The sequence below is a fragment of the Pipistrellus kuhlii genome, unplaced genomic scaffold, assembly GCF_014108245.1.
Source record: "Pipistrellus kuhlii isolate mPipKuh1 unplaced genomic scaffold, mPipKuh1.p scaffold_m20_p_120, whole genome shotgun sequence".
Taxonomy (NCBI): Eukaryota; Metazoa; Chordata; class Mammalia; order Chiroptera; family Vespertilionidae; genus Pipistrellus; species Pipistrellus kuhlii.
This window is the reverse complement of record NW_023425428.1, coordinates 41,124-65,797: the sequence shown is the minus strand read 5'-3', so window position 1 is coordinate 65,797 and position 24,674 is coordinate 41,124. Positions and strand designations below refer to the sequence as shown.

At 64.1% G+C, this 24,674-nt stretch overlaps 1 protein-coding gene across 7 annotated transcripts; it reads right to left on the bottom strand.

The window, feature by feature from the left end:
• Positions 1-853: 853 nt before the first annotated feature.
• LOC118716851 (splicing factor SWAP) lies at positions 854-23,924 on the bottom strand. Of its 7 annotated transcripts, XM_036434308.2 has the most exons (19): positions 23,547-23,685; positions 21,768-21,897; positions 21,229-21,351; positions 20,500-20,631; positions 20,125-20,210; positions 19,029-19,254; positions 18,010-18,116; positions 17,380-17,515; positions 12,983-13,220; positions 12,269-12,400; positions 11,416-11,509; positions 11,167-11,338; positions 9,366-9,596; positions 8,613-8,803; positions 6,412-6,679; positions 3,411-3,534; positions 2,725-2,889; positions 1,336-1,408; positions 854-1,087 (listed from the first exon to the last, which is right to left on the bottom strand). In XM_036434308.2, the coding sequence occupies exons 3-19, from the start codon at positions 21,236-21,238 to the stop codon at positions 1,022-1,024; spliced, it is 2,451 nt and encodes an 816-aa protein (XP_036290201.1). In that variant the 5' UTR covers positions 21,239-21,351; positions 21,768-21,897; positions 23,547-23,685; the 3' UTR covers positions 854-1,021. The 7 variants fall into 7 exon arrangements, with proteins under 7 accessions (XP_036290201.1, XP_036290198.1, XP_036290196.1 ...); XM_036434305.2 differs by lacking the exon at positions 21,768-21,897 and having other exon boundaries at positions 3,411-3,530; positions 6,414-6,679; positions 21,182-21,351; positions 23,547-23,924; XM_036434303.2 differs by lacking the exon at positions 21,768-21,897 and having other exon boundaries at positions 21,182-21,351; positions 23,547-23,923.
• Between the last annotated feature and the right edge of the window lie 750 nt (positions 23,925-24,674).

Below are 24,674 nucleotides of genomic sequence, written 5' to 3'. Positions count from 1 at the left end.
AGGGCCTCACTCTGGCTGGTGTGCCCGTGGTCAGAGCATGGGCCCGTGGCGCAAAGGGTCCCAGGTTCAATTCCAGTCAAGGGCATGTGCCTCGGTGCAGACTCCATCCCCAGCCCTGGTATGGGTGTGTGCAGGAGGCCACCAATCGAGGAGTCTCTCCCCCTCCCTCCCATCCTCCCTAAAAAGCAATGGAAAAGTATCCTCCGATAGGATTAAGAAAACAAGACAAATAGATACACCAACGGCCTACAGACAGGGTTCTCCCAACAGGCGGAGGGGCCGGAGAGGGGGCGGGAGCCGAGGCTGTCGGGGCGAGCACCACGGAATCTGGGGTTGGGACGTGGCCGGAAGCCAGGCCCCCGGAGGCTGGAGAAGCAGCGTGTGGCACAGGTCCGCGGGCCGCGGAGCGGGGACCAGCCGGCACGCCTCGCTCGGAGGCCCCCGGGAGCCGATTAAAATTTAAAGGCATTTCCTGCCGCCCCAGAAAGCTCGCCGTCCTTGCACGGGAGGCGAGCACACGTCGCTGGCAAACTGCTCCGAGCCACCGGGCTGCGCGCGGCGGTGCAGGCGGGGCCCTGCCTCCCGGAGGAGCCGTGCGCACTGGAGAGGCCAGGGCACCGTTTCCTTTACTTTTTAAAACGCGTTTTTACTGATTTCAGAGAAAGGGAGGGAAACATCGCTGATGAGAATCACCACTGGGTCGACGGCTGCCACAGGCACCCCACCCCCGCCGCCCTCTGCTCGGCAGCTGCACCGCGGGAACACACCACGGAGTGCACGCGTGATGGCGTGTGAGTGGTGACAGACACGTGTGAACACAAGCCACACGAGGAAGGAGCGGCCAGTCCGTAGCTAGAAAAGGTGTTTTCTTCCATTTTATTGGTAATACATTTCACAGAAACATGATACTATTTACAAATATACAGGTAAGAGGCTGCTGGTCAAAAATCTTAAACTAAAATTATCGTCAAAAATGCATTTACAAACCCACCCCGTCCACGGTGCCGGGGAGGGCGGCCAATCAGGAGGCGCTGGTCTGCATGTTTTTGGAGGCGGCCAGCATCGCGCGGACCTTGGCCATGAGGTCCTGGGGAAGGAGACAGACAGAGGGGCTTCTGGGAGCTGCGGGGCCCCGGGGGGCCAGGGGCAGGAGGGGTTGACAGCCGGGGGCCGGGGCCGAGGCCGGCCTGGGAAGGTGGTGGCTGAGTGCCTCTCAGTGCGGGCGGCAGGCGGCCAGGTCACCCGGGGACCCCGGGAGCTGAGACGGCCCCAGAAAAGGGAGACTTGGGGACACGTGCCCCCGCGAGGCAGACACCCCCATGGCGGACACCTCACCTGCGTGATCTTGCTCTGCACAGAAGACACGATGGCCGAGGAGATGTGCCCCTCCTTCTCCTGAGACACGCCCCTGAGGCACACAGGGCAGAGCATCACCACCAGCCGCCCGGAGCAGCCAGCCGCCCGGAGCCCCCAGCCACCCTCGGAGCCCCCAGCCACCCTCGGAGCCCCCAGCCGCCCTCGGAGCCCCCGGCCGCCCTGAGCCCCCAGCCGCCCGGAGCCCCCGGCCGCCCTCGGAGCCCCCAGCCGCCCGGAGCCCCCAGCCGCCCTCGGAGCCCCCAGCCGCCCTCGGAGCCCCCAGCCGCCCTCGGAGCCCCCAGCCGCCCTCGGAGCCCCCAGCCGCCCTCGGAGCCCCCAGCCGCCCGGAGCCCCCAGCCGCCCGGAGCCCCCAGCCGCCCGGAGCCCCCAGCCGCCCTGAGAGCCCCCAGCCGCCCGGAGCCCCCAGCCGCCCGGAGCCCCCAGCCGCCCGGAGCCCCCAGCCGCCCTGAGCCCCCAGCCGCCCTGAGCCCCCAGCCGCCCGGAGCCCCCAGCCGCCCTGAGAGCCCCCAGCCGCCCTGAGAGCCCCCAGCCGCCCGGAGCCCCCAGCCGCCCGGAGCCCCCAGCCGCCCTGAGAGCCCCCAGCCGCCCTGAGAGCCCCCAGCCGCCCGGAGCCCCCAGCCGCCCGGAGCCCCCAGCCGCCCGGAGCCCCCAGCCGCCCGGAGCCCCCAGCCGCCCGGAGCCCCCAGCCGCCCGGAGCCGCCCGGAGCCCCCAGCCGCCCGGAGCCGCCGGGGCCGGGACAGCGTGGACGCACCCCGCGGCCCGAGGTGTGGAGGGGGCTGTGTGGACGCCCCCCCAGAAGCCAACTGAGGACAGGGCGTCGGGGAGCGGCCGTGGGCTGAGGACCGTGATGGTGCTGTGGGTGCGGCGCCCGCCCACCTCCGCCACTGCTGACGCCAGAACGTGACTGCTGTGGAGGGGGGTGAGGGGGAAAGGGGCTCCCTAACGGGGGGGGTGGGGGAAAGGGGCTCCCTAACGGGGGGGGGGGGGAAAGGGGCTCCCTAACGGGGGGGGGGGGAAAGGGGCTCCCTAACGGGGGGGGGGGAAAGGGGCTCCCTAACGGGGGGGGGGGGAAAGGGGCTCCCTAACGGGGGGGGGGGAAAGGGGCTCCCTAACGGGGGTGGGTGGGGGGAAGGGGCTCCCTAACGGGGGGGGCGGGGGGAAAGGGGCTCCCTAACGGGGGGGGGGGAAAGGGGCTCCCTAACGGGGGGGGTGGGGGGAAGGGGCTCCCTAACGGGGGGGGGAAAGGGGGCTCCCTAACGGGGGGGTGGGGGGAAGGGGCTCCCTAACAGGGGTGGGGGGAAGGGGCTCCCTAACGGGGGGGACGGGCGGGCCGGGGCCCCGGTTACCTGGGGCGCTCCGGGCTGGAGCCCCGGCTCTCCACGGGAGAGATGCTGGCCGAGTGGGCGGAGGGCCGGTGTGGGGCCTGCTTGCTGGGGGACGCTGAGCGGGACTCGGCCTTGGACTTGGTCCGGGACCGCGAGCGCCTCTTCTTCTTCTTCTCGTGGGGGCTCCTGGGAGGAGGGAGGGGTGGTGTTTGCAGCGGCCACGCCTGTCACACCAGCGCTCTCCAGTGGCGAGACCCCGCCCGCCCGCTCCCCGACGCCGCTGAGGACGCCGCCTCCAGCTGTGCAACAAGAAGGCGGGTACGAGGCGGCACCGCCCGCCCCCGGCCCCACGCGGGCCGTCATGCGCCCGTCGTCACCCCGAGTCGCCTGGTTCCGCAGCACCCCCTCCCCCGCCCCCACCCAGGAAGGACCAGGAAAGAAACAAGGTGCCGAGGGCATGGAGCCCTCCTGGTCCCCCACCCCCCTTCCTTGGGAGCATGCCCCTCAGAGCTGGGCGCTGTCCGCACCCAGGCCACCGCCCGCCCTCCGGGCTGGGCTCGGCACCATGACCCAGCCCGGCGCTGTCCCTGCGTGGCTCCCGCCCTGTCTGCACAGGGACGTAAGAGCTGAGGGCAGCGCTGGGCGGCAAGGGGCAGGCGGAGGCCTGCGAGGGCGGCGTCCGGAGCGGGGCCCGCCCGGCTGCCTACCTGGAGCGGGTCCGCTTCCTGCTGGCGCCCGGGCTGCTGCTCACCCGGTAGGCGGTGGGCACGCTTCTCTCCTCCCTCCGCCTCTCGGGGGAGTGAGCTCTCCTCCGAGGGGACCGGGACCTGGGCAGAGGCGGCACTCAGTGCTCGGCCCCGCGGCCGGCCGCGATGGCTCGCCCGGGGGCAGGGGCGGGTGCCTGCCGGGGGCCGCCCGCTCCCCGCTCCGCCGGGACACCCTCCAGCCCAGAGCACCGCCTCAGCGACACCTCACGGCGCCGGTGCCTCTGCCTGTCTCTCCGCTGCTCCCACCACAGCCGGCAGGAAGGCACGGAAATCCCAGCGGCCATGGCAACAGGGACACTGCACCGAGGGGGGAGGCCTGAGCTCCTCAGCACGCAGCCCCGCTCCCTGGCCACGCCACCTGGCCTCGCGGCGACGGGGGCCGAGCGGCCGCCAGAGCCGGCATCGCGATGGCCAGTCCCTCCACGTGGCGCGGGCCCCCTGCTGGCAGGGACAGGACCCACACCCACCAGGCCAGCGACCCCCCTCGAGACCCCACAGGGACACGGTCCTCAGCGGAGTCCTCGACTGACGGGCCAGGACCTTCCTCTAGTTTCTGTTCGTTCTGTGAAATTACTGTTTTGGGAAGACGTGCAATAAGCAAAAATCTGGGAAAAAAAGCACCCAGTTTCTTTTTGTTCTGTTTCTATGACAACCTACTCAAAAAACAATCAGAAGAGCGGTTTGATTCTGCCAGTTTAGAAAACCCCACATCGAATCACTTTAATTACAGTGGAGCGTCCAAATGCCAGCGTGTGCTCTGAAGACAGGTGTGGGCACCCGGACCCGCCCCGCCCCGCCCGCCCGCCCGCGGGAGAGCCGCTGCTCAGAGGCCGTGTGTGTCCTCCCCCCTTTCTCGCCCCCTCCCCGCCCTTCTGCTGAGGCCCACGTAACCGGGCAGAGGAGCCCGTTACTTCACCGGGTCTGCCTGTTCTGCGCCGCCCGCAGCGGAGACGGGTGTGAGCTGTCTGGGGAGCGGGAGGGGGTGCTGTGACCCAGGCACAGGCCGCCCGCACGGGAACTCTAGGCGGACGCGGCCCCAGAAGCCCTCGCTGCGCCACCTGCGCATCCCCGAGGGGGCGGCACGCCGGCCACAGCCGGGGCTGGGAGTGAGCGGGAGCCCTGCCTCGGGAAGAGCCTCAGCGGCAGCGGTGGTTTACGGAGCTGACAGCCCGCCGAGCCTGGACGAGACGGCTGGGAGCTCCTGGCCACCCCCCGGAGCCGAGGCCGGCACTCCGGTCCCCACGGGATGCTGGACGAGCCCGCACACACGCTGACAGGCAGCGGTGCCCCAGCACAGAGCCTTCCCCGGGAGGACCCAGCACAGAGCACTCCCCCGGGAGGACCCAGCGCAGAGCGGACAGGACAGGACCCAGCACAGAGCCTTCCCCCGGGAGGACCCAGCACAGAGCACTCCCCCGGGAGGACCCAGCACAGAGCACTCCCCCGGGAGGACCCCACGCAGAGCACTCCCCCGGGAGGACCCAGCGCAGAGCGGACAGGACAGGACCCAGCACAGAGCCTTCCCCCGGGAGGACCCCGCGCAGAGCACTCCACCGGGAGGACCCAGCACAGAGCACTCCCCCGGGAGGACCCAGCACAGAGCACTCCCCCGGGAGGACCCCGCGCAGAGCACTCCCCCGGGAGGACCCAGCACAGAGCACTCCCCCGGGAGGACCCAGCACAGAGCACTCCCCCGGGAGGACCCAGCACAGAGCACTCCCCCGGGAGGACCCCCGCACCCACAGTCTGAAGCAGGAGTCTCTGCGCCCGAGGCCGCTCCTCAAACACAAACAGCTGCGTCAGAGGAGCGAGCTCTGGCCGCTCAGGAGGCTCCCAGCAAAGGCAGCTCCGCGGCAGCAGCGGCCTCGGCGGGAGGGCCGGTCACGTGAGAGCAGGTGGGAGGACAGGCACAGGGTCCCCCCCTCACTCTCACACACACACATACACACACACACGCACACACACACACTCACACACACACACATACACACACACACACACGCACACACACACACACACGCACACACACACTCCCACGCACACACACACTCCCACACACACACACACACTCCCACGCACACACACACACGCACACACACACACGCACACACACGCACACACACACACACACGCACTCACACGCACACACGCACACACACGCGCACACACACACACTCACACACACGCGCGCGCGCACACACACACACGCACACGCACACTCACACACGCGCGCACGCACACACACACACGCACACACACACATGTACACACACGTACACACACGCACACACGCACACACGTACACACACGTACACACACGCACACACTCACACGCACACGCACGCACACACACACGCACACACGCACACTCTCACACACACGCACACGCACACACACTCCCACGCACCCCCTCACACCCCCCAGCCCCGGGTGCTTCAGTCAGATTTGATAAATCTCCTTAAAAACCTGCCATAGCTCCTGAGGGTCAGAGTTAAGTACAAAATAGAAATACTGTCTTCTTCTAAATCCTCACCCAAGGAGGTTTTTATTGATTTTTTTTTTTTAGAGAGCAAAGGAGGAGAGAAGCGTCAACATGACTCTCCCGCATGAACCCCCACTAAGAGCCCCCAGCCAGGGCACAAAACTACTTCTAAGAGCTCTTATCTGGGCCTGCAGGATGCATCCCCACACAGACACACACACACAGACACACACGCACGTGCACCCCCCCATACACACACGTTCACCCCCACCACACAGACACAGACACACACACACACACACACACACACGCACGTGCACCCCCTCTCCCCAGACACACACGCACGCACACTTACACGCGCGCACACGCACACCCACCTGGAGCGCCGTGCGGTGCGGTAGGCGCTGGGGAGGTCACACGCACAGACACGCACACACAGAGACACGCACACGCACACCCACCTGGAGCGCCGTGCGGTGCGGTAGGCGCTGGGGAGGGCGTGCTTTGCCTTCGAGTGGGACCGGGACCGGGACTTGGACGACGAGTGGTACTTGGGGGAGCGCGACCGCGTCCGAGAGCGCTTCTTGTGCTTCTTCTTCTTCTTCTCTCTCTCCTCCTCGCGAGGAGGGTCTCGGCTTCTGCCCGCGGGCCCTTCCGGGGGCTTCATGTCCGCGGCCGGCAGAGGGCGGCCCCCGCTCAGCAGAGGGCAGGCCGCAGGGCTGGCTTCCTGGGAAGGAGCGCAGACAAGGCCGTTTGAGGCCGTCCTCACCCCCCGCCCGGCCCCGCACCGCGACCAGCAGCTGCAGGGTCGCCTCTCCGCGGCCGGCCTCACGGGCACGCGCCCAGACCCACCGGGACCCTCCCCGCCGCAGCCACGCGCCTGGACCTGACGGGCAGACACGGTCCCAGGAAGAGCCACACTCGCTCTTGCACACAGAACTGTGACGGACGCTGCTCAGAAAGTGGCCGAAAGAGAAGCTCACAGCTGGTGAAAGGCCACAAACAAGACCAGCGCCCTCTGCCGCGGGGTAACAGCCGGCCGCCCTCACCGGAGCCGCTCCTCCCGGTCACTGCCACTGGGCTGTGCTGGGCTTCACAGCAGGACACCCGCCAGGCTGAGCGGCTCCGCCTGAGCCAGCGAGCCCCACAGGCAATCCCATTCCCATGCACGGCTCCACGCACACCGCACACCGAGGGTCCAATCACATCACCTACAAGCGCACAAGCCACGCCTCTGGCTTCTCTCCGTTTGGAATAAGAACACGCGCAGCCAAAATGGGGGGTGACCCCCACGCCTGCTGCGCTGCAGGCTGACACCCTGCCCAGTGCGCTGGGCCGCCAGGGGCCCTGCCCGGACCCCGGGAGCCAGGACTCCGTCCCAGGGCTGCTTCAGCTGGAAACATCTCCAAGTGTGAACCTCATCTGTGACAATCGCCAATTTAATGCCAGTGTCTTTGTTCAGAGCAATTAAAGGCATCCATCACCGCCGGCTGGTGCTGGCACTCCTGCTGAAACCGTTCAGCGGCGACACCACCCGCCTCCCGGCAGGATCGGCCAGTGATTTAAACAAGAGGCAGACCCGCAGGCCTGCAGCTCAGCACTGCGCGGCGACCACGAGGCGGAGACGCACAGCGGGGACGGAGCAGCGCGGGGGACCAGGGCTGACATGGCTGCTTGGCGGGGCCGGGCGCTCACGCACACAGCCGCCCTGGGAAGACAGAGCCGGCGAGGCCTGCGTATGCAGATGTCTTTAATTAAGCCCGTCATTCACCACAGCCTGACACAGTGCAGTAACGGGACACAAGTGCCCGCACCGCGCTCCGGCTTCCCCGGCTGGAATGTCATTCCTGCAGCTGCAGCCGGAGGAGTGGCCCTGATTTACGCTCCATTCCTGTTTTGTTTGTTAGTCCTCACGTGAGATACTTTTCCACTGACTTTTAGAGAATGGACAGGGGGCAGGGACCAAAGAGAAACATCGATGTGAGAGACACGTCGACTGGCTGTCCCCCACCCGTAACCCGACCGGGGCTGAGGGAACCTGCACCCCAGGGACGTGCCCTGGAGCAGGATTCGAACCTGCGACGCTTTGGACGCTCTACCACTGAGCACACTGGCCAGGCTCTGACATGGTACGCCAGTGGTTCCGGGAGCTGCTCCTCCTGGCCGGAGGTCTTCCGGAGTCAGGGTCGGCCCCCGTGCCCTCCACCACCTCTGCCGGGGCAGCCAGCCCCTCAGCCGGGGTGTGTCTCAGGGAGCACAGAGCCCGCAGTCCCCCCACACACAGCCCCAGACAGGCCTCACCCACACTCTGCTCCCCCCACTCCGCGAGGATTTCTGAGAGCCTCAGGCCGACCCTGAGGCCAGAACGCCGACCCCGCCTCCGAACGCTGGGCTCTGCACCGGGAGGCTGCCCTCGCCCTCCACGGGGAGCACGCCGCTGCCTGGGGCCGGCTCTCGGACCGGACGCAATCACAGCGTGCGGCCCCGGCCCAGGAGGGGGGCTCTGCCGCGCAGAGCACGCTGGGAAGGAGCGGGAGCGGCCTGCTCTGACTGCAGCGGGGACACGGGCGGCCCTGCGGGAGCCGCCAAGCAGAGCCCACGGCCCCGCCGCCCACTCGGCCAGGCGGCCGCACCCAGCGCGGCGCGGGCCGCGGCCTCACCTCCGTGGGGAAAGGACCCTCCTCCGCCTTCCCAAGCTCGGCCTCCGGCGCCGGGTTCCTCAGGGTCTGCAGGAACAGGGCGGCTTTCCGCTTCCGCTCTGCCTGCAGCTGCTTCTCCTTGGACTCCTTGGACGCCTGGGCCAGCTTCTCCCTGGCGGCGGCCGCCAGGCGGTCCTCCAGCTTCTGCTTTGCTGCAGGAACAGGAGAGCGACGTGTGAGCCAGCAGCGTCTCTAAAGCCCGGCTCGTCCCCACCCGGCAGCTGTTTAAAAGAGGAGCCTGACAGACAGCTCAGGACAGGCCAGCAACTCAGACCAACGGGCTTTAGTTATAATGCTGATTAGCAGCATTTCTAGATTCCACTTTCGAAGCCCAAGCCAGATGGTGGCGGGCTTCCAGCAGGGCGGCTGGAGTGGGAGGCCGAGCGCCTGTCCCTGGCGGGAAGCATCCCACCTCCCGAGGCTCCGATCCGGAGGCTGCGACCTGGCGGCAGCCTCAGCACGGCCAGCAGCTCATCAGTCCCCAAGTTTAACACACGGCGTGGCCCAGGGGGCAGAGCAGCCCGCGAACTGAAGGGTCCTGGGTTCGATTCCACTCTCCCGGGCCCTGGGCGGCCCGTGCAGGCGGCAGCCACTCGCTGGTCCCGCTCACACGCACGTTTCTCTCGCGGCCTCCCTCCCTCCTTCCCCTCCCGAAAAGCCAAGGGAGAACACCGGGTGAGGATTAACAGAAACCAACAACAAACTCGGACGAACCTTGCTTGGCCTCCAGCTCCTCCTGGGTGAGGGGCGGCCGCTTCTCCTCGGCGGCGGCGCAGGGCGGGGCGGCCGCGGGCTCGGTGCTCGGGGCGGGCCCGGCGCCCTCCTGGGCCTCCCTGCTCTCGGCGTCCTCGTCGCTGTCGTCGTCCAGCCGCACACGGTTCTTCTCCAGGGGCAGCAGGTCGTTCTCCTTGGCCTTGATGGCGAAGCTGATTGGGGCGAACGAGGCTGTTTGGGGGGAGGGAGGCCCGGGTTAGGCGACAGAGCAGCGCCATCCTCCTGCCCCCGCCCCCGCAGTGCCGACCCGCGCCCCCGGGGAGCACCGCGCTGCAGGCGGAGGCTCGCGCCTGCAGAACTCGTCTGCGTCACCAGGTCTTTCCCTGGCTCTTTTGTTGCGTTTGGTGATTTTTTTTATAAGAAATGCTCTCACAGTGCTCGCTTTCTGGACCAATTATTTCGGAGCTGATTCTGTGCAGGCCTGTTTGGCATTTAAAGCTACAGACCTGTCTGCTGGCCAACCTGGTCCCCGCTGTTTCTGCCGCTGCCTCTCCCTCCGTCCCGCCCTTCCCCCTGGAGATCTGAGGCTGGGCCCGCCCACCCCCCGCCCCCCCTCCGAGCTCCGAGCTCTCATTGTGTTAAAACTCTCTCTAAGCGTCTCTCCCCGCCAGGTGTGGAGTGGGCTGCACTAGTTTGATCCTATCTCGTTCTGTGAGAACACAATTAGATGTAAAATTCCCGTTACTTAGGAACTGCCAGGTGCCACGTGCTGCGCGCTCAGGCGTGTCCTCCCGTGGCAGACTGTGTCCTCACGGGCGGGGCGGGGCGGGGCTGGGGGCGGGGCGGGGCGGGGCGGGGCGGGGGGCGGGCTTCTCGCCGCTCAGGCTCAGCTGGGGAGGGAAGCGGCCCCGCCTCCTCCACACACTCCCGCCGGCGTCACTGCCCTGAACCCACAGCGCCCTCCTCTGGGCTCTGGACTGAGTCCCCGTGGGCTGCCTTCCTGAACACGGAAATGCAGTCCTCACCGCCCTGCCCCTGCCCCTCCTGGGACCCGGCGCCATCAGCCTGCTCCCGGCACCGCCTCCGCCCGTTCGCTCCACTCCAGGCCATGGAGCCACCAGAGCCTCCAACCGCTCTGCTGCCTCGGTCTCGGCAGCCAGCCAGGCCTCTCCTCTGGTCCCGGTGCCCTGCCCGCTGCAGTCCCAGGGCCGCAGGGCAGCCAGGCCCCGCGAGCTGGCAGGGTCACCTTCCCAGGTCCTGCCACTGCCCCACCCACACCCAGTGCCTCTGTCTGCGGCCACGCCTGGCCCGGCCCAGACTCGCTTCCCTCCCGCCGTGGGGCGGGACTCAGCCCCCTGCAGGTGCCACATGCCCATGCCAGCTTTCCTCCTCTATCTCGTTGTACTGGCTGTCACGTCGGTCTGTCCTGGTGGGTGAGGTACCCTTTGCAAACATAAAGGGATCTGAAATGAATGAGCGGAGTCCTGCCTGAAGAACAGGTTCCGGGACAGCGTTTGCAAGTCAAGGAGGCTCTGAAGCCCAAGACTAATCCCTTGAAATGTCTGCAGGGCCCGCCCTGCAGAGCAGGCGGCTAAGCTAGCGCGGCCCTGCACTGCCCACCAGCCACCGGGGCCACTGGACAGCCCCCCAGCGAGGGCACAGGGGGCCTCACTGGACAGCCCCCCAGCGAGGGCACAGGGGGCCTCACTGGACAGCCCCTCGGCGAGGGCATGGGGCAGCCGGGCCCTCACCCCTCTGTGGGACGCCAGGAACACGGGCAGGCCAGGGGCGTGTGGCGTACCTTTCACCAGCTTCCCGTCTGGGGCCGCCTTCCCGGACGCCGACTCCTTCTTGCCCCCGGGGCCGCCTCTCCCTCCGGGGTCCGCCGGGTCCTCGGCCGAGCCTTCCTCCCCCGGGTCGCTGGTCTTTTCGGGGGCCGCCTCCGCGGGAGCCTCCTCCGGTGCCGACACCGCCTGCCGACAGCAACGGGCTGAGAATCACTGGGCGACACAGACCTTCCCTGGGCCCGCCCGCCTCCAGCCACAGGTACCTTCGCGCCATCGCCCCCTTCCTTCTGCAGGAAGAACTGCTTCTTGAACTCATAGTACGGGTTGTACTGGTGCCAGGGCTGGAGGAACTCGAACCTGCCACAGAGGAGGGAACGGTGGGGAGGGTCATCACCCACACAGCCCGGTGGCCGCTGTGGTGACTGCACCTCGGGAGCCGGACGCCGTCACCAGCACTAGCCAATCGCCTCCACGGCTCAGCGCTGCGCTGCAGCCCATGGCAGCCCGCCCACTTCGTACTCAGGGAGCTGGGCGCGGAGGCAAATCGCTGGTCCCTATCACACACAGCGCTGCAAACCCACCTCGCGCTGTCTTACTCCCGAGGCACAGGACATTATTTGATTTTAAAAAATCCACAAATATCCCAGATGTGTGTCTAAATTTCCCTAGCAGACTCCTGAAAAGCCTGAATTCCTGAGCCAGCTTCAATGTACAACAGGTGACGCAATAAAAAAATCACCACTCTAAGTAATTCAACAAAATCACCACAAGATGTATTTATCTGGACACGTAAGGGTTAAAAACACTAAAAAAGCAATTATGGCCCTTGCTGGTTTGGCTCAGTGGATAGAGCGTCGATCGTCATACTCAATGGTCCCGGGTTCAATCCCAGCCAAGGGCACTTGGCCATGCTGCGGGCTTGATCTCCAGTGGGGTCGTGCAGGAGGCAGCCAGCTGATGATTCTCTCTCGTCGTCGATGTTTCTCTCTCTCCCCCTCTCCCCTCCCCTCTGAAACCAATGGTAATAATAATGAGGAAATCGTGCAGCTAGGTTTTCCTAAAGAAGCTAAACTAGCGGTGACCGTCGGTGTAACGCTCGCAGACTCCTCCCCTCACCTCTGGTCGTTCTTGGCGCGAACGCTGGTCTCAAACTTGAGGCCGTTCCTGGCCACGTACTCGGCCAGCTTGTCGATTACGGGCTGGATGTCGGGGGGCGGGGGGATGATGGCGGCCACGGGAGCAAGCGCACTGCAGAGAGGGCGTCTGGTCACAGGGGCTGCGGGCCCTGACCAGCCACCCCACGCCCCACGGGGACAAGCACCATGCCAACCCAGACAGGAGACGAAGTCGCCAATACAGGTTCGCGTCCTGACACTTCCCCCCGGGACCAGCTAATGCTTAGGAGCAACAAGAATAAGCCAAGTGTTGACTTTCGTTATATTTTAAAAAGCGAAAGCTGGCTGGCATGGCCTGTCCTCCTGTACGTGGGCGTGACTTGCTCAGCGCCAGACAGGGTCACTGTGCAGAAATGCCACACACACACACACACACACACACACGCACACACGCACACGCACACTCACACACGCGCACACACACACACACGCACACGCACACGCACGGCCACAGGAGGCGGGCGGGTGCTGATCCTGCCGCATGTGGAAGGGCAGGTGTGGGAGGCGGGTGCTGGTGCTCTCGGGACTCACCCCTGTCCCGAGGGGTGTGGACCATAAACACTCGGAAAGCAGACCCTCCAGGCCACCCGGAAGCCCCGCCCCCGCCCCCGCCCCCCCCAGCACAGGGCAGCGGGGACCAGGCGGGCGCACGCACCTTGTGGTGATGGTGGTGGCGGTCGCCCCGCTGCTGGTCTCGGCGGTGGTGGGGGGCGGGGGGGTGGCTCCGGGCGGAGGCGGGGCGGTGGCTGTCACCCCGGCAGTGCCGGGCACGGCCACGGCGGCCGGCAGGGTGCTGTAGTACGTGGCCACGTCGACCCCCGGGGGCGGCGGGGCCAGGCAGTAGGTGCCGTCCGGTAGCATGTAGTAGCTGTAGTACATGGCGGCCACCGTCGCTGTGAACACACGTGTGGGGTGAGAGCGGCAGGAGGGGCACCGCTGTCCCCTGCCAGCCCGCTACCTCCACGTTCCCAGGACCCGAGCCCCAGGCCGCCAGCTCCCCACAGAGGGAGCGACGCCGAGGGGGTGCGTCTGGAGCACAGGAGCTGCAGGGAAGCCCGGCTGCTAAAGGCGTCAGGCCCTGAGAAGCACGTCCCGCGCTGCGTGTGCGCTGCGTGTGCGCTGCGTGTGCCCTGCACGTGTGTGGAAGCAGAGCCAGCCTGCACGGGCAGAGAGCTGCCTGGTCACCTTCCACACGCCTCTGCTCAGCTGCCTCCTGCACACTCGGGGCCCGTTCAGAGATTCTTTAGGCGGCTCTGCCTGACCCTGCCCTCCTGTGACTAACTCCACAGCCCTGGCTCCTCCTCTCCCCTCGCTGCCCGCCCCGGCGGTGCTGTTTGCTCCGTCTCCAATGGCCACGGGGAGGGAGTACATTCTCCACATCCCGGCCTGGCGGCCTGGCGCCGTGTGCAGTGAAACCCCACCCATGGGCACCCCACACTGAGCGCCCACAGACCCTCTGTGCATACGGCTGCGGACCAACGTCAGAAAAGTTACTTTCCTGGTGACCACTCACGCCTCCACACGGCACTGACCTCAGGGAGGTCACCCGCACGGGGCTCCCAGTCCTTCGAGGGCAGCAGCCCCTGACCTGAGTCAGTTACGCTCCTTCACCTGAAGGCCTTCCCCCCAGAAGTCACGATAGATATTCAACCCAACACGCAGCTCCCTGCCAGCCACTGACCGCTGACCCACGCCTGCAGCCAGGGATTCCCGCCACTGCTCCCTCCTGTGACCCTGGCCCCCGGGGAAACCACGCCGCACAGGAGGGCTGTGCGGACCGTCACGGACAGAGGGCACAGCCGGAGGAGGGGGACGAGCGTCCGGCCCCAGAGAAGCCTGGCTGCGGCTGACAAAGACACGGCGGCCACGGCTTTTCACCGCCCGGACAGAAGACACGGCTGAACCGGCCCCGGGACAGACGGGGTGGGCGGCGATGGCCGTGCTGAAGGCCAAGAACAAGGACGATGATGGGAGGAGAAAGACAGCCCCAGGCGGAGGCTGGTGACCTTCCGCAAAGAAGCTGAGGGCGACACGCAGGGTCCTGGGAAGGAGAGTGCGGAGGTGCCGTGTGCCCAGGGCATGGGGCACGGAGCTGACTGAGTCGTCAAACGTCAGAACCAAAGAACGAAGCGGCCGGTGTCCGGCCAGAGCCGCCACCCGCCCGCGAGGCTGGGAAGACGCAGCTGACCCGCCCTCCACAACGTCCAGCCAGCACGCTCAGCGATGCCCCTCGCTCCCCGCCAGTGTGGGAGCCGTGCCCTTCTCTGCCAGGCTGCCGGCCAGGAGGCAGCAGACATTTCCAAACACAAGGGATGTGAGCACAGCACCGGAGCAGCTAACAAACCACCCACCGGCAAGCCCCCCACCCGCCTGGCAGACCCGGCCAGGCTGATGTGCAAATGCCACCGAGCATCTCCCACTCAGCGCCATTTCCTCTTCAGGCCAGGCGGGGGCAGCATTCCTCACTCACAGAACTCGGGAGGGGCTCTTATTCACCGAACCTGAACCCTGCGACCAGCGGGACGAGTTGCTGGAGAGAAGCTGTGTGAGCGAGTCTGCGGGATGCTGAGCGGCTCACCGGTGAGGGTCACAGGGAGGAGCGGCCGTGGACAGAACACGTTCCCCACACACAGGAGGGGAGGGGAGGGCAGGTGTGTCACGGACACTCACTTCCTCTGGCTTCACGGCGAGCAAAACCCCCGGTAACAAACGCAGCTTTAAAACCTACAGTTCCCACCTCTTCAACATCCTCTTAATGTTTAGAACCGAGTTACTGCCAGGCAGTGACTTCTCTCTGGTTATAAGGCTCCTGAGTTAAATTCAAGGAGAGTTTTTAAATTTCCACTTTAGGGTTTCTGTCCACACAGCTGTGCTCACATAAAGATTATTTTTGAACTGCACACGTGAGCTTCCTTCTCACGATTACATTGTCTCACAACGTTCCCCTAATGTGAAAAGGACTGTTTTGGGATGGTGGGGTCTTGGGTAATATTTTTACTTTCTTCTTATACTTCTCTTGACTAACAATAAAGCATTTTTTAAAAGGCTTGGAAAGTCACTTCAAGGTCATGGCTTTGTAGAATGAAAAATGTTATAAACACAACAGCCAAACCACATTAAAAAAAGAAAAAACAGACTAAGGAAAGAGCAAGTCCAGCCCATGATGTGATTTAATCTCACTTAGGCTATTTATAGTGGAACATCAGAAAAACACAGCTAGCGTTTCGTGCACTTTGCTTGTTTTTAAAGACCGCGCCTGGCCCTCTGGGACGGACTTCCGGGACACCCTCCCAGGCCACTGTCCAGCTGTCTGCGGGGGCGGCCGTGTCCTCGTGCAGGTGGACGGGGTGGGACCCGAGACAGCACCCCGGGGGAGGGGAGGAAGTGCCCGAAAGGGAAGCGCCCCCGCTGGCAGGGAGGCGAGGTCCACCCTGTGCCCTGGGCATGTGAGTGCCAGATGGGAGCTCGGGGAGCCAGGCCCTTTAGCAGACAGGAACCCTGTCTAAGCCCCCAGCACATTCGATGAGGAAAGCGTGGACTGTTGAGAAAGCAGGAAATGGGTCTAACATACAAACAGCCCTTACGGCCAAGATGGGAAGGAGGACTGTAATCCAGCAGAAACACAGCGCTCTGCTCCGTGCGACCGGCCAGAGCAGCGGCCGTGTGGAAACGTGTGTGTGTGTGTGTGTGTGCATGCGCGTGTGGCTGGGCGCAGCATTTCCTTCTGCTGGCAGAGACTTCCCGTCCGGCAGCCGCGGAAGAAACGCCTGTCTCACTGTACGGACGGCGGGAAGGCACGCATGCATGTGTGTGCGTGCGTGTATGTGTATGTGCGTGTGGCTGGGGTGCAGCATTTCCTTCTGCTGGCAGAGGCTTCCCGTCCGGCAGCCGCGGAAGAAACGCCTGTCTCACTGTACGGACGGCGGGAAGGCGCGCGAGTGTGTGTGTGCGTGCGTGTATGTGTATGTGCGTGTGCGTGCGGCTGGGTGCAGCATTTCCTTCTGCTGGCAGAGGCTTCCCGTCCGGCAGCCGCGGAAGAAACGCCTGTCTCACTGCACAGACGGCGGGAAGGCGCACGTGCCTCGCTGGCTCCCTGACGGGAGCCGTCCTCACGCCTGTGTCTCGCACCCCGGCGGAGGCTCAGGGGAAAGTGGGTCCAGGAGGAGGTCACGGAGGGCCGTCCCAGAGGACCGCACTGTCCGCACGGTTGGGCCTGAGCCCTGGCCGGTTTGTCTCAGTGGACAGAGCGTCGGCCTGCGGACTAAAGGGTCCCAGGTTCAATTCTGGTCACGGGCACAGGCCTGGGCTGCGGGCTCGATCCCCAGTAGGGGGTGTGCAGGAGGCAGCTGATCCATGATCCTCTTTCATCACTGATGTTCCTATCTCTCCCCCTACCTTCCTCTCTGAAATCAATAAAAAACATATTTTAAAAAAAGTAGAAAAATAAATAGAGCTGATAGTGAGACCAAGGTCAAATATTTTCAATGATTTCCCGGAGAGAACGCTGAGATCTGCCCTCGATGAACAACCCTTAAGCAATTAAAGTCGAGAGAGAGAGAGGGAGAGGGAGAGGGAGAGAGAGAGAGGGAGAGGGAGAGGGAGAGAGAGAGGGAGAGAGAGAGGGAGAGGGAGAGAGGCGCACGCCCTTGAAGGAAGGGAGTGTGACGGCAGCAGGCACGTCCACCCAGTCCTCGCTCCCCACGGCCTGGCTGTCCGGCGGCCACGCTGGAAGCCCGTCCGCAGCCTCTGCGGCAGGACAGGACGGCCCCGACACCGCCCCGAGCGAGGAGCCCTGCACAGCGCCCGAAGCGGGAAGAGGACAGGGTCCCAGCACCGGCTTCCTGCCCCCGGGCTCGTCCCTCCTGGAACCCAGAGCTGATGGAGGGCCACCAACCACAGGATGGAGCGCTCCGAGGCGCCTCTGAGGCCTGCCTGCCGCCTGCCTGCGCCCTTGGGCCCTGCCGGCTGGGCCCTGCCGGCCAAGCCCTGCCGCCACCGGCGCGGGAGGGAGGGAGGGAGGCGCCCAGCGAGGGGCGCCAGCGAGGTACTCACAGTCAGAGGTGTACTCCACCTGGGAGGGCTGACCGGCTGCGCCTTCTGCCGAGGGGGGGGTGGGGGCAGGACTGTCGGCCTGGGCTTTGCGGACCAGCATGGCCAGGGGATGATCGGGGTCCACCACCTTCAAAGGCTGCAGACAGAGGGAGCACGCGCATACTCAGCTTCACTCGACACAGCGTGCATGCTTCAGGGTGCGCGCACACGCACACGCACACGCACACACGCATGCCCAGACTGGCTCAGCCTCTAGCTGCGATTCCCGGAAGAACTGAGCAGACAGATAGCTCCGTCTTCCTAGGAGCAGCCGAGGAAAGGGGAAGGCAGGCCAGGACTGGACTGCCACACCCTGCACACCTCTGAGACCCGACCCTATCCCCGTGGGTTCTGCACAGCCACCTCCGAGTCTTAACTGCGTTTTACTTATCTAACTATCCCAACCGCAGTCATAGTACGTGGAAGCGATTTGCTCACGAGTTTTATAAAATGAGATATGTAAAAAGCAAACTCCTTTGCCACAGTTATTACGGAAAAGACGAAATAGGATACAGCTATTATGGAAAAGAAGTGCTTTCTTAATAACGTCCTGAAACTGAGCCAGCCTGTGGTGGATAAGGAGATAAGAACCTTCATCAGCTCCTCCAGGCGGTCGCACTTCTTGGAGGCGAAGAGGGACGGGTGCAGGTAGCTGCCGTCGCCCTCGTCCTCGTCCTCGTCAGAGCTGACCCCCGATTCTGCAAGAAACACAGTCTCAGGGGGGGCGGTCCCGCTGCCGCCCGGGCTCAGCAGGAGGCGGGGGACGGAGGCCCGGCTCACCAGCCCTCACTAGTCAGAGCCGTCGTGTATATCAATTTTTTAGCAAAAAAGACAGAGACTCCTTACTGATTTGTGAAATGTAAAGTAACAGCAACAGTAAAACTACCACACACGAAGGCGACGAGAGCTGAGATTTACACAGCTGCTTTTCAGAGCCGCGTCTCAGCTGAGGGAAAAGCCACGGGACGTCCGTGGAGCCCGCGGCCCGCGCACACGGCTCCGAAGCCCCTGTACCAGCCCCACACGCACAGTCACAGGACGCCAGTCACAGGGCGCCAGTGGGACAGAGGGGCGAGACGGTGCAGCCAGCATGTCTCCGTGCCCGGGGAGCAGTGGGCTCGGGCCCAGCCCACAGGGCAGGACACTGCTTTCTCTGCAAAGGCGAGGGCCAGACAGGGAGGGGACACTCTTGGCCGAGACAGTGTGTCCCAGTAGCGTCCACATTTAACTGTGGCCCTCACTGGTGGGGTCAGTGGACAGAGCGAGGGCCTGTGGACTGTAGGGTCCCAGGTTTAATTCCGGTCAAGGGCACATGCCCGGGTTGCAGGCTCGATCCCCAGTAGGGGGCGTGCAGGAGGCAGCAGACCAATGATTCTCTCTCATTACTGAAGTTTCTCTCTCTCTCTCCCTTCCTCTCTGCAATCAGTAAGAATAAATTTTTAAAAAGCCATTTCCTTATGCTCACCCTCTCTGGTGTGCACACCGTGGAGGGCCGGCAGACTCTGGGTGCCGAGGGCAGGCGTTGGTGGCGTGCGTGGGAGTGCTCCCGTGTCCTCCCCCCTCCCCCCCCGCCCCCCACAGGAAGAGGAGCCAGCGCCTCACTCACTCACCCTGCTCCACGCCGCCCCGGCTCTCGGCCTGCGCCGGGTAGCGGCCCTCCCTCATGGCCCTCTGGACGGCCTTGTAGTAGGGGTTGAGGTAGTGGTCGAAGCGCAGGAAGTCGAACTGCGAGTTGCGGGCCTGCCTGGCTTTCAGCATGATCTCGAACTGCGCCCCCTGCCGGCACACGAAGCGGGCGGTGCGCTCGATGATGGCGTGCATCTTGGCCGTGGGCGGCTGGGGAGACAGAGCACAGGATTGGTTTCCCCGTAGCCCAGCTACCGGACCCCGGTGCTCCACCGGCAGCTCGTTGGTGGGAACGTCATCCCTCCTCCCACAGGCGGCTCCCTGACTCTCAGGCGCAGCCCCAGGGGCACGCTGCTTCTCTCTCAAACCAACAGAGCATGTCTCCGGTGAGGACCAGAGAAGGTGAACCCCAAATGAAGTCATCCTCTTTGAAAAAGGAAGCACACAATGCCGAAACCGGTTTGGCTCAGTGGTAGAGCGTCGGTCTGCGGACTGAAGGGTCCCGGGTTCGATTCCGGCCAAGGGCATGTACACTGGTTGCAGGCACACCCCTGGTAGGGGGTGTGCAAGAGGCAGCTGGTCGATGTTTCTCTCTCATTGACGTTTCTATCTCTCTGTCTCTCTCCCTTCCTCTCTGTAAAAAATCAATAAAATATATTTTTAAAAAATATCTAAAAAATAAAATAAAATAAAAAAGGAAGCACACAAACGGCCTGGTTTCTGAGCTGACTGACGGCCAGGCAGTGGGCTGTGCCCCGGTGGCTGCCGGGCTCTCACCGAGCAGAGCCCCTTCCCCCACGAGCAGTGACGCCGCCTGCACCAGCGCCTGGAGGGGCCGCGCCTGCACCTCAGGACCGAGTCCGGCAGGCGACGCCCTGGGTCCACGCTGGCTCAGAGCCCCATACTTCCCCGTTGGCCCCGTGTTCCTGGCAGCGCCTGGCAGCGCCCCCGCTGAGCACACCAGCGGTCTGTCCTGTGCTTCGGAATAAGCTAAGGGACGTGCCGAGGACAGCCTGGCCCTCTGGCTCTTTCCCTGGTCGTAAGGAGGAAGGGAGACCGAGCTGGCCAACAGCGACGCACCAGCTCCACGTCCGGCGGCACGGTCAGCCCCGCGGGGGCAATGAAGGGCTCCTCGTTCTCCTCGGCGCGGTCAGCCTCGCTCTTTTCTGCAGGAAGAAGGCACACAGCTCAGAGCCGGCCCGGAGGCAGCCCCGACCACCACACAGCGATGCAGAGCAGTGACCGTCCTTCCCCTGTCCATCGCTCCTTCTAGAAACACCCCCGTTTCCCATCCCATCCACAAGGAAGTAAAACCCCGTCAGCAAACCCCGAGATAGAGATAGATAGATAGATGATAGATAGATAGATAGATAGATATAGTGTGGGGGGGGGGGGGCGGGGAGCGTGCACCGGGCCAGGGGGTAAAAGCTCCCACACCCAGGCCGCTCCGCCCACCTCTCTGCTTGGAGGGCTCCTCCTCCTCGGTCGGCTCGGACGGGTCGTAGTAGTCGCTCCCGTATGTGAACCCCACGGCGTTATAGGTCCCGTCCTCCGCCAGGGCCTCACTCAGGCGCTTGTATTCTTCCTCTTGAATAAAAACGAGAACTTCATTACACAACGGAAGGTTACGGAGAAAAACGTCACATATTTCTAAGGCCGTAGCTATCGGTAAGCATGAAACCCTTTTCAGCCCCTTTTCGGGGCAATGCTTAAAACCCCACTTCATATCTACCAGCCTGTGCTCTGCCAGCATTTCACCGACGGCAGAGCACACTCTGGTGGGAATGGCTTCCTGCTGAGAAACCTGGGGTTAGGAGCCGCAGCACAGATTGTGAAGGCAAAGACAAGAACATCAACGGTAGTGTATACGATACTGTTAAAGGAGAACAGTTAAAGAGTTTGGTTTTTGTTTTGTCAAATCCCAGTCTGCCCTCAAAGGCTGGGAAAAGTCTCTGTGGCTCTACATATAAACTATCCTGAGGTCCTCCCAGAACGCACAGACGCCTTTTTTCCAATCCACTGGGTACTGTCAAGATAACATCAGAAAGAGTGAGTATAAAAAAATGACTGGGAGCAAATTTAAATACTGAAAAATTTAAAACGTTTGTGGCTTAAGGAAGTTTTTCTTGAGCAGTACCTTGCCTCGCCTCCTCCTCAAGCAAGTCCGTATGCAAGGCTAAATACCTCTCTTCATCACACAGGGCCTCTATTCGCGCCTCCTCTTCGGAGAGCTGGTAGCTCCTGTTCCAGGTGGAGTACTCGGCGTCGTACTCCGAGAGGTCGTGCAGGTGACCGCGCCCATCGTACCTGCAACGCGAGCCGCCGGTCAGGGCAGGGCGGCCGCCGGCCGGGGTCGTGCGGGAGCGGACACGTGTTTACATACTTACCGACCAAAGCACAGAAATAAAGGCGTCAAGACAAACGTAAGGACTGCTCTCTGACTTTTTACATTTAACTTGACTAGCCACATCTCACCTACTCGCAAACTCAAGTTACGCTAACAAAGTCTAAGTTCTTTTTTTTACGACATGGTAAGAGATATAATTAAAGGTAAGCAATCCTTTAATAGCATAAATGGTAGATCCACTTCATGGCAGTTCTTACCGTTTATGGTTTGGTCAACTATTCAATGTCATTTGCAAAAAAAAAAAAAAAAAAAAAAGTACTTTTCTGGAAAGTCAAATATCACCGCTCACATTCACACAAGCCGAATACATAAATACCTATCCGTAAGACCCAACGGTAGAAATTTCCTCGCTTCTCTCTGCTAGTCCCGACCGCGCAGGAGGTCTTCACCAGAAACTGCGTCCGTGGGAGGTAAACCCGTGGCCAGGCTGGCCCCTAGCCACTTGGCTGAGGAAATAAGTGCTGGTTACGTGGTAGAGAGACACACAGACATAGGAACAGCGACAGGGCATGCAGGTCAAGGAGGTTCACCGGGGCCAGAGCAAAACCGCGTGGGGGTGGGGGGGGGGCAGCGGGAGCACCCCCAGGAGCGGTGCACAGGACACCCGTGCACGATCCACTCCGGCCGGGCCCACGGGCCTCCAGCCAGGCAGGAGTGAGAGAGGCCCTTTCTGCTGTGCCTTTAAAATAAGCGCTCAGCGCGGGGCCCCCAGCGAGCCGGCGGCTCTCACCTCCACGTCCAGAGCCGTGGGGTCACTCGCACAGACTTAGAGACAAAAGTCTGCCCGGTGTTTCAGTGCCGACTTTTGCAACAAGGACCCCCCCAAAAAAAGGCATTTTCAAGACAAAAAGGCCAACAACTCCAGGGTCTCAAAGTGGCTGCATTTTATTCAACTGCAAGAGGACTTTTACTTTGGCGTAAACCTCCTTAACTTACACACGTGTTGTCATTGAGAACATACACGGGCACATGTGTGGCGTTTGCTCCCCGCCAGGCCTGGGGGACCTGCCTCCCACCGCGGGCAGGACGCCAGGGCAGGACGCTGGGGCAGGCCGATGCGGGAAGCTCGGATGCCTGCGCTTCCCGAACTGTCCCAACAGACAGCGGAGCGGCTTCCGAGGAGACGGCGGGAGCTCGGAGCCCCGGGGGCCACCGGGCCTGGCTGCACCACCCTCCCTGCAGGCCTGCAGGCCTCGCTCTACCCCCACACGGAGGCCAGGGCTCCTGGATGTGCCCACTGTGGCCCCCTCAGGGGGCAGCCCTACGGGCTGGGGCCAGCGCTCGGAGAATAATCCGCTTTTAAATTGCCTCGGACCATGGGCTTCCTTCAATTCACTTCAATTCACAGTTTACTGGCTGGCGGTCTCGGTTAGATTTTCAGTCCGGGCCCCAGAAGCGGGAGTTGCCAAAACGGCCCCCCCCCCCCCAAAAAAAAAAACAACAACACTCCAAACCCCAACACAGCGAGGCCAGTAAGCAAAAGGCCCGAGGAGGGGAGGAGCAGGGGGACTGGAGACATGGAGGAGGGGGGAGGGGGAGGGGAGCAAACGACCCACATCATGTGCCGTCGCCCTTTTCAAATCGAATTTGCCTTTAGGAACCCCGATCCCGGGGACACCCCTGTGCGCAAAGGCGCGGGGTTCGATGTGAAAAGAAGCGCCTCTGGACCCCGGAGCCGGGGAGCCCCGCCCGGAGGACCAGGCCTCTGCGCCCTCCGCCGCCGGAACCGTCCAGCCCGGCGGGCGCCCCAGGCGGGGCCGGCGGGGGCGGGGGGCGCGTGGGGACCCAGTGTCCCAGGCCCGCGAGGGCCAGTCACACGGGCGCCCCGGATCGAGGACGGAGGCTGCCGCCCGGGGTGCGGGGCGCCGAGCCCAGCCTGAGCCTCTGGGCGGGTCTCCCCGTCTTCCTCCTCCTCCTCCTCCTCCTCCTCCTCCTCCTCCTCCTCCCAGCACCGGGAGGCTGGGGGGTCAGGGCGGGGGTCCCCCGACTCCCCGCCGGCTCCGATCACCCCTTTGCAGTCCCGGCCACCAAGTCAACGTCAGACGACACACACCCGGGGCGGGAGGAGCGGCGGCGGCGGGCGGGAGGGACCGACCTGTCGATGAGGATCTTGTGGTCCCCCATCCAGGGGATGAGGTGCTGGCCCTGCTCCAGGGCCAGGGCCCGCTCGTCGTCCCGGAACAGCTTGCAGGCATAGCCGAACACCAGCAGCTCCGCCCGGCCGCCCGCGCCGCCGCCGCCGCCGCCGCCGCCGCCCGGCCCGGCCTCCTCCTTGGCGCCACTTTTCCGCTCGGCTTTGGCGCGGCCGCCGCTCGCGCCGAACATGACAGCGTCCCCGGCGCCCGGGCGGGCTGCGTCGTGCGCCGCCCCGCCGGCCCCCGAGGCCCCCGATGGCCTGGCCCCCTCAGTCAGAAGCGCCGCACCGCGGCTCGGATCCGGGCGCCGCCGCCATAGCGGGCAACAAAATGGAGGGCGCGGGACTTCCGGCGGCGGGCCGGCCCACTTCCGGCGGGCGGGGGCGGCAGATTCGCCAGGACTCCGAGCCGTGGGAGCCGCTGGGAAATAAGTCGGCTCCGGCCCCTGGCCCTCGGGGGCGCCTCCGCGGCAGGAGATTTCGGGTTCGGGAGAGAGAGTGGGGGTTTTTTTTTTGGTTTCGGTTTTCCCAGGTGGCTGGCGGCGGCGGCGGCGGCGCTGACGAAAGTGCGGCGCCGGATCACGCGCCACCTGCAACCGGACCCGCGGGCACCGGGCGCTGGGGTGGGGGGGTGGAGGGGGGCCTGGAGGATCGAGGGATCCTGGCTGGTCCGGGGTCCTTGGAGGCAGAGGGCTGGGAGGTTGGGGTACCGGGGTCATGGGGGACTGGGGGTTTGACTAACCTGGGAAGCTGGAGTCTGGGGTCCCGGGATCTTGGGGGGCAGGTGGACTTGGGGGGCCGGGGCTTCTGGGAGACAGGGGTCCTGGTGGGCTGGGAACTGGGGGATCGGGGATCCTGGGGATCTGGGGACTGGGGGAGGGGGGAAGCTGGGAACTGGGGTACCAGGATCCTGGGGGCCTGGGGTAGTGGGGGATTGGGGCTCCTGGGAGGCATAGGACTGGGGAGTTGGGGGGTCGGGGAGTCTGAACCCCCAGTCCGGCCACTCCTCTGGCAGGTTTTGTTTTTTTTTAATTAGATTATCAGTGATGATCTTTTTATTTTTTAATCCTCACCCGAGGATATTTTTCC

Excerpts from the sequence above, each read along its gene's own strand:
- LOC118716851 (XM_036434303.2), bottom strand. The coding sequence starts at position 23,776 with ATGTTCGGCGCGAGCGGCGGCCGCGCCAAAGCCGAGCGGAAAAGTGGC. Across the intron at positions 20,211-20,499 it reads GGAGCCCTCCAAGCAGAGAG|AAAAGAGCGAGGCTGACCGC; the intron begins GTGGGCGGAGCG and ends TTCTTCCTGCAG. Across the intron at positions 6,680-8,612 it reads AGGGTCCTTTCCCCACGGAG|GAAGCCAGCCCTGCGGCCTG; the intron begins GTGAGGCCGCGG and ends GCTCCTTCCCAG.